The 8,927-nt window shown below is 47.0% G+C and overlaps 1 protein-coding gene across 1 annotated transcript in view; it reads right to left on the reverse strand.

Annotated features, from left to right (window-relative positions):
- Positions 1-8,437, reverse strand: part of dchs2 (dachsous cadherin-related 2) — a 173,345-nt gene extending 164,908 nt beyond the window's left edge. The window contains 1 exon segment of the mRNA XM_060831034.1: positions 6,668-8,437. Within this exon segment, the coding sequence (XP_060687017.1) occupies positions 6,668-8,437 (1,770 nt within the window).
- Positions 8,438-8,927: the final 490 nt, after the last annotated feature.

Here is an 8,927-nt window from a genome sequence, read left to right on the forward strand (position 1 = left end):
TCATAGAGGTGTACAGCACAGAAACAGACCCTTCGGTCCAACTCATCCATGCCAACTAGATATCCCAACCCAATCTAGACCCAACTGCCAGCACCTGGCCCATATCCCTCCAAATCCTTCCATTCATATACCCATCCAAATGCCTTTTAAAAGTTGCAATTGTACTAGCCTCTACCGCTTCCTCTGGCAGCTCATTCCATACACGTACCACCCTGTGTGAAAATGTTGCCCCTTAGGTCTCTTTTATATCTTTCCCCCTCTCATCCTAACCTATGCCCTCTCGTTCTGGACTCCCCCACTCCAGGAAAAGACTTTGTCTAGTTACCTTATCCATGCCTCTCATGATTTTATAAACCTCTATAAGGTCACCCCTCAGCCACCGACGCTCCAGGGAAAACAGTCCCAGCCTATTCAACCTCCCCCATAGCTCAAATCCTCCAATCTTGGCAACATTCCAAAAGTGGCCTAACTAATGTCCTGTACAGCTGCAACATGACTTCTCAACCCCTGTACTCAATACTCTGACCAATAAAGGAGAGCATACCAAATGCTTTCTTCACTATCCTATTTACCTGCGATTCCGCTTTCAAGGAACTATGAACCTGCACTCCAAGGCCTCTTTGTTCAGCATCACTCCTTTGAACCTGACCATTAAGGGTACAAGTCCTGCTAAGATTTGCTTTCCCAAAATGCAGCACCTCACATGTATCTAAATTAAACTTTATCTGCTACTTCTCAGTCCACTGGCCTATCTGATCAAGATCCTGTTGTAATCTGAGGTAACCTTCTTCGCTGTCCATTACACCTCTAATTTTAGTGTCATCTGTAAACTTACCATTTATACCTCTTATGCTCACATCCAAATCATTTATATAATGACGAAATGTACTGGACCCAGCACTGATCCTTGTGGCACTTCACTGGTCACAGGCCTCCTGTCTGAAAAACAATCCTCCACCACCACTCTGTCTTCTACCTTTGAGCCAGTTCTGTATCCAAATGGCTAGTTCTCCCTGTATTCCATGAGATCTAACCTTGCTAACCAGTTTCCCATGGGGAACCTTGTCGAACACCTTACTGACGTCCATATAGATCACATCCACCGTTCTGCCCTCATCAATCCTCTTTGTTACTTCTTCAAAAAAATTCAATAAAGTTTGAGAGACAAGATTTCCCATGCACAAAGCCATGTTGACTATTGGATGGAGTTGATAAAGGTTCACTTTATACAGCTTTATACTTTGAGAAATCCAGAAACTCCGGAAATATTAAGGTTCAGTTGCTTTGCTAATGTTCTTAATTCTTTAGAAACGTGGTCTTCTTGTAGGCCCAAGAAAATAATGATCTATTTTACATTGGAAATAATAAACAGACTAACACAGCATATTTAACCTTCATCAATAAAACAAAAAAAACCTGCAGACGCTGAAGATCTGAAGCAAAACAGCAATTCTTGAAGTATTCAACAGGTCTGGTAGCATCTGTTGAGAGAAAGCAGAGTTTTGACGAAGGTCCATTGGACTCGAAATGCTAAGACTGCTTTCTCTTCACAAATGCTGCCAGACCTGTTGCATTTCTCCAGCAATTTCTATTTTTGGTTCAGATCTTCAGCATCTGCAGTTCTTTGTTTTATTTTAGTGTTTAACTCACTGCCACAACCTGCCAGGTATGCCCTCACATTAAAGAAGTTCTGCTCCTCTCTCCAACAGAATTTCTATCCTAATCTTTCTTCTTGTTTATCATCATTACTTTTGTTGTTGTTCCTCATGTTTGATAAGAATTTGCCCAAAACTCACTTCCACAGACCTATGTCATTCCTGTGACTGCCTCCAGCTCAGACTTACTGCTTGTGAATTCCAATTGAAATTTTATCTTTCACATTTTAAATCCACTCAGCATCACAGGTATCTCTATAATGTACATATGATCTCCATGATTTGACAATGGTTCAGAATTTTAAGTGTAGTTTGGTGTTTTCTTTTGTAATTTGGACCTTATCTCCTCAAACTCTCTCAAGCCAACACAATTTTCAGTTCTACCAACATTGTTTGTTCCTATGTGTGCCTCAGCAACTGGTCCTCCCCAATTTAATCCAAATTCTTTCCCAGCTGCAAGATATCTTTAATCCTGGTACTGATCAGGCAATATGCCCTTGGATCGCAGCTGTGGGATAATAATTCCATAGAGATGAGCTTAGTGGCAAAATTTTCCTGCTGGATATGGCCATACTAATAATTTGTTTAGTCTGCAGATGACACCAAAACTGGAGGTGCAGAGGGCAGCGAAGAGGGTTACCTCAGATTACAATAGGATCTGGACCAGATGGGCTGAGAAGTGGCAGATGGAGTTTAATTCAGATAAATGCAAGGTGCTGCATTTTGGGAAGTAAATCTTAGCAGGACTTATACACTTAATGGTAAGGTCCTAGGGAGTGTTGCTGAACAAAGAGACCTTGGAGTGCAGGTTCACAGCTCCTTGAAAGTGGAGTCGCAGGTAGATAGGATAGTGAAGAAGGCATTTGGTATGCTTTCCCTTATTGGTCAGAGTATTGAGTACAGGAGTTGGGAGGTCATGTTGCGGCTGTACAGGACATTGGTTAGGCCACTGTTGGAATATTGCTTGCAATTCTGGTCTCCTTCCTATCAGAAAAATGTTGTGAAACTTGAAATGGTTCAGAAAAGATTTACAAGGATGTTGCCAGGGTTGGAGGATTTGAGCTATAGGGAGAGGCTGAACAGGCTGGGGCTGTTTTCCCTGGAGTGTCGGAGGCTGAGGGGTGAGCTTATAGAGGTTTACAAAATTATGAGGGGCATGGATAGGATAAATAGACAAAGTCTTTTCCATGGGGTCGGGGAGTCCAGAACTAGAGGGCATAGGTTTAGGGCTAGAGGGGAAAGATATAAAAGAGATCAAAGGGGCAACTTTTTCACGCAAAGGGTGGTACTTGTATGGAATGAGCTGCCAGAGGATGTGGTGGAGGCTGGTACAATTGCAACATTTAAGAGGCATTTGGATGGGTATATGAATAGGAAGGGTTTTGAGGGATATGGGCCAGGTGCTGGCAGGTGGGACTAGATTGGGTTGGGATATCTGGTCTGCATGGACAGGTTGGACCGAAGGGTCTGTTTCCATGCTGTACACCTCTATGACTCTATTGCAAGACATTCACATTTTAGATATAATGCAATAAGTTTGTTTCAAACAGTATGCAAACAGAACCTTGTAAACTTATTTAGGATAACTGTAATAAACAATCTTATAAAGTTGAAATTATAGGAACGTCTGAGCTTCACAGAAGAATGCTAACAGGGCAACTGTTCTCAATCTAAAATCACAGTTCAGTACAAGCTAAAAATAATAGAATTCAACAATTATTCAATGTATGATGTAGCTTAGCATTTCCACTGGGCCAACATCAACATCTTCTCCCTCTCAAATAAGTTCAGCAAATTTCAGTCAATAATCCTCTGGACATATTCTCCTAATACTTCTGAAAAACAATGCACATTTATAGAAACTTCAATAACACAAACCAGTACAGTGATTTTAAGGTCTAAAACTTCAATCATAAGACAAAATCACAATTATATTTCTGACATTTTTCTCCCCTATACTTGGAACAATTGTTTTTCCAAATTACCGTAATTTTGTTTTTAAATTCAATGCACTGTTCTAATTCTTAAATCTGAAACAACTATATCAAAATGAAAGAAAACAATTCCAAACTCTCTGTGTCAGGAAGAATGAATTATTTCACCTTTCTCTTTTCGTCATGAACTAATTAATTGAGAATGCCACCTCAACCTCTTCCCACTCATGAACAGTTTACATGCCTGTCTAGATTCCTTTATAAGGAAGGCATAACGGAAATTGGCGTGGGGGCGGAGACACATGCGGCGTGGTCGTTGTGCAGGTGAGTGATAGATTCCTGAAGAAGGGCTCATGCCCGAAACGTCGATTCTCTTACTCCTTGGATGCTGCCTGATCTGCTGCGCTTTTCCAGCAACACATTTTCAGCTCTAGATTCCTTTATAAAGTCAGCGTCAGATAGGTAAGACATTTAGTCTGCTGTGGAACTGATCTCAACTGAAGTCTTCTCCAACAAATTAAAGCTTCCCAGGTGATATTTTCATTTGGCTCATTCAAAAGCACTCTCATTACTCTGCAACGAATCCATTCCCAGATTTCAGTCTATTCTAGACATAGAAAACAGGTGCAGGAGTAGGCCATTCAGCCCTTTGAGCCTGCACCACCATTTAATACAATCATGGGTGATCATGCAACCACAGTATCCCAAACCCATCCCATCTCCATATGCCTTGATGCCTTTAACCATAAAGGCCATGTCCAGCTCCCTCTTGAATATATTTAATGAACTGGCCCCAAAAGCTTCCTGTGAGAGGGAATTCCACAGGTTCACAACTCTCTGAGTGAAGAAATTTTTCCTCCTCTCAGTCCTGAAATGGCTTACCCCTTATTCTTAGACTATGGCCCCCTAGTTCTGCACTTCCCAACAGCAGGAACATTCTTCCCGCATCAAGCCCGTCCAGTCCAATCAGGATTTTATATGTTTCTATGAGATCCCTCCTCATTATTCTAAATGCCAATGAATACAAGCCCAGTTGATCCTGTCTTTCTTCATGTTTCATAGTAATAGAAGCATTTGGCCCATCAAGCCTACTCTACCATTAATTAAGATCATGGTTGATCTATCCATCGTCTCAGCCCCTCCTTACCTGCATTATCCCCATAACCCTTAACTCCCTTACCATGCAAAAACTCATCCAACTGTCTTGAATATATTTAATGAAGCTGCTTCTACTGCTTGCTTGGGCAAAGAATTCCATAGATTCACTACTCTCTAGGAAAAGCAGTTCCTCTTCATCTCTGTCCAAAATCCACTTCCCCTAATCTTGAGGCCATGTACCCTCGTCCTTGTCTCAGCCATCACTGGAAGCAACTTGCCTGTCTCTACCTTATCTATCCATTTCATAATTTTGTATGTTTCTCTAAGATTCCCTCTCATTCTTCTAAATTCTAGCGAGTACAGTCCCAGGCGGCTCAATTTTTCCTCATAAGATGACCCCTCATCTTCAGAATCAACCTGGTGAACCTCCTCTGCACCGCCTCCAAAACAAGTACAGAAGCACCTCGATTATCCGAATTTCAGATTATCGGGCAAGATTACACGGTCCTGATGCCTTGATAAACTAAGTTATCCGGCATTTGGTTATCCGGCATTCAATTATCGAAGGAACTGTTCCTCACCCAAGTCCTTCAGATAATCGAAGTTCCTCTGTATATCCTTCCTCAGTATATCCAGAGCTGCGCACAATACTCCAGGTACTGCTTCATCAACACCTTGTATAATTGCAACAGAACCTCTCTGCTCTCAAATTCAATCCTTTTAGCAATGAATGCCAATATTCTGCTTGTCTTCCTGACTATCTGTTGCACCTGCATATCAACTGATGACGATTCATGTACAAGCACTCTGAAGTCCCTCTGCACAACAGCATGCTGCAATCTTCCACCATTTAAATAATACTGACCTACTATTTTTACTTTCAAAGTGGATAACCTCATTTTTACCAACATTGTACTCCAACTGTCAGACCCTTGTTTAAGTCATTTAACCTATCTAAATCTCTCTGCAGATCCTCCATAAACTCTGCAGAGTCTGCCTTTCCACTCAATTTAATGTCATCAGCAAACATGGATTTGTTACACTCAGTCTCCTCTTCTAAATCATTTATTTATATATCATGAACAGTTACAGGCCCAAAACAGACTCCTGCGGCACTCCGTGCACCACTGATCCCTAACCAGAGTAACACCCATTTATCCCAATGTTCTACTTTCTATTCATTAACCAATCCTTTACCCATGCTAGCACACTCCCTGCAACTCTATGCATTCTTATCTTAACGATGAGTCTTTTAACAGCACCTTATTGAATGCATTCCGGAAATCCAAGTATACAACATCCACCTATTCCCCTTCATCTACCATGCTTGTTACATCCTCAAAAAACTCCAGTATGTTTGTCAAACACGACCTTCCCATTCTGAATCCATAATGGGTCTGCCTGATAGAACCTTTTCCATCCAATGTCCCACTGTTACTTATTTAAGGATAGCCTGCGGCATTTTCCCGACTCCAGGTGTTAAGCTAACTGGCCTATAGTTACCTGAGGAACCATGAGGGAGGATGCGGTTCGCTTGGTGGGGTTTATGCTTTGTATGTCTGCTGATACCAAGGACAGTCTTGTTTAAATCACGCAAACATGTTGCAATTCTAGCACCTCTTTGATGTACGTTTCAGACATGCTTGGCCTTGAGGATGGCTTCACAATACAAGCTCAATACAGTGGGCAATTGCTAGCCAGATTGCCTCAGATGCTGGCCCACCCTATCAGAGATAGCAGACTCACTGCTCTGCATGCAATTTAAACACCAACCTAGCCAGTCCAGCACTTGGCCTATCCTGGATTTGTACTAATATCGCCCTCAGTGCCTAGAATCTTGGAGGGTTCTTTCTTTGCTAAGCGTGTGTTCCCTGACTCTGCCCCTGCAAGCCCATCATAGAAACTATTCTATAATTCTGTCATTTTTTGCATCCATTCCTCCCGATGCGGCCTCCTTTACATTGGGGAGATGGGTCTCACCTGAAGGAAGCAGGTGCCGGGCTCCGTGTGCTCCCGCACAGTCGCGGTGTAGAGCTGCCGCTCGAAGGCCGGCTCGTTGTCGTTCACATCGTCGACGTGCAGCAGGACGCTGGCGGTGGAGGAGAGGGGCGGCTCACCGAGATCCCGGGCGACCACCGAGAGGCGGATCAGCTCGTGGCTCTCGCGATCCAGACACGCGGCGGCACTGATCCAGCCCGTCAGCGGGTCGACCCTGACAGGCGGCGCTCCCTCCGCCAAGATGGCGTACCTGACCGTGCCGTTGGCGCCGGCATCCGGGTCCCGCGCACTCACCTGCAGCAGCGGTGCCCGGATGCCGGCGGGAAGTGGGCCCTCGGCCACGTGCGCCTCGTACACCTCGCGCTCGAAGGCGGGGGCGTTGTCGTTGACGTCGGCCACGTGCAGCTGCAGCGAGCGCCGCGAGGTTAGCGGCGGGCGCGCGGAGTCGGAGGCGTGCACGGTGAGGTGGTGCGCGCGGCGGCGCTCGCGGTCCAGGCGGCGGTTGACGCTCAGCAGGAAGATGGAGGCGAGCGGGGTGTGTCGCAGCTGGAAGCTGCCACCGCCGCTCGGTCCCTCGATGTCGTCGTCGTGGAGCCAGACCCGCAGCTCGCCGCCTTCTCCCAGGTCCGGGTCACCCACCGAAACCCTGGCCACCGGCTGCCCCGGGGCCGCTCCCTCCGACACCTCGGCCCGGCCGCTCGGGCTCAGGTACACGATGCTGATGGACGGCCGGTTGTCGTTGACGTCGAGCAGCCGCACCGACAGAAAGGCGCTGCCCAGGCCGGCCGGGGAGCCGTGGTCGCAGGCCCGGATCACCAGCTGGTAGCGGGGCCGCCGCTCCCGGTCGAGTGGCCCGCGGAGCCGCACCTCGCCGCTGCGGCTCTCGATGGCGAACCGGCCGCTCGGCCCGCTGCGCCTGCGGTCGATCTCGTAGGTGACGAAGCCGTTGGTGCCCTGGTCCGGGTCGCTGGCCTGCAGCCGGATAACCCGGGTCCCCGGTACCGCATCCTCCCGGACCCACGCTTCATACTCGGTCCGCTCGAAGCGGGGCGGGTTGTCGTTCTCGTCCAGCACTCGGACAACCAACTGCACGGTGCCCGTCCTCGGCGGACTGCCCCCGTCGGAAGCCTGCACAGTCAGCGAGTAATACTCCGTGTTCTCCCGGTCCAGGAGGCCGCCCAGCACCAGCTCGACCCGGGTGAGTCCGTTACCGGGCCGGAGCTGAAAGAGCCCCGGGTTCCCCGCCGTGATCGCGTAGCTCTGCACGCTGAAGGTGCCCGCGTCCGGGTCCCAGGCTGGCTCCAGCCGAAACCGTGTCCCGTTCGGGGTCAGCTCCGAGATGTTGAGCTGCACCGTGTCCCTCGGGAAGACCGGGCTATGGTCATTGATGTCCGTCACCGTGATCTCCACCGTCACCATGTGCCCGCTCACGGTCACCGCCACGAACTGGTAGCGGTCCCTGGTCTCTCGGTCCAGCACTCTGGCCGTCTTTATCACCCCGCTGGCCCCGTCCACTTTCAGGTCGCGGAGAACAACCGACTCTTCGCCTTCCGAGATGAAGTAGCCACCAGTTGATGCCTCACTGGGCAAGGCAACGCTGATGTCCCCCACAATAGTCTCCGGGGGTTGTCCCTCCTCTACAGACAAACGCAATCTGTTTGACAAGGTAACCTGACAAACCCCCAAAAGTAACACAGTTTGAATGAGGCATGCAACTAAGCAGTTTTCCTGAGGATGATCCCATTTTGGCATTTTCCCCCTTAACTGCCGTTGTTGTGTAATATAATTATAAACCAACGTTCACAGGGAAGAATCGACGCTTCGCATAATAACCATCTACCTGGTAGTCATGTATTTCCGATGACACTTTGCATCAAAGATGACCTTTTTCTGTACAGCCGTGGTGCTGAATTCTCGTTTAAGAATAAATGTTATCGTATATTTTTCTGGTTGTATTTCCCCTTCTCTGCTCTCGCTGAGTCCAATATGTCACGATCACAATTGTTATTCAGTAAAATCCAGGTTTGCTCAGTTGCTACACTTCAAGACTGACTGGTGGATATTGAGTATTGAACTAGCTCCGCGTCATCTTGCGATCGCTTTGGCTGCTCTCTTTCGCTGGTTGTCTTGCCTCTAATTGCAACAACTGGCGTGTGTAACGTGATGAACTCCAGCTGGTCAAATAAAAACAATATACAATGTCCGCTTTGTATTACTCCGATGAATTCAACACTTCATTCCG

Source organism: Hemiscyllium ocellatum, chromosome 1 (assembly GCF_020745735.1).
Source record: "Hemiscyllium ocellatum isolate sHemOce1 chromosome 1, sHemOce1.pat.X.cur, whole genome shotgun sequence".
NCBI classification, from domain to species: domain Eukaryota; kingdom Metazoa; phylum Chordata; class Chondrichthyes; order Orectolobiformes; family Hemiscylliidae; genus Hemiscyllium; species Hemiscyllium ocellatum.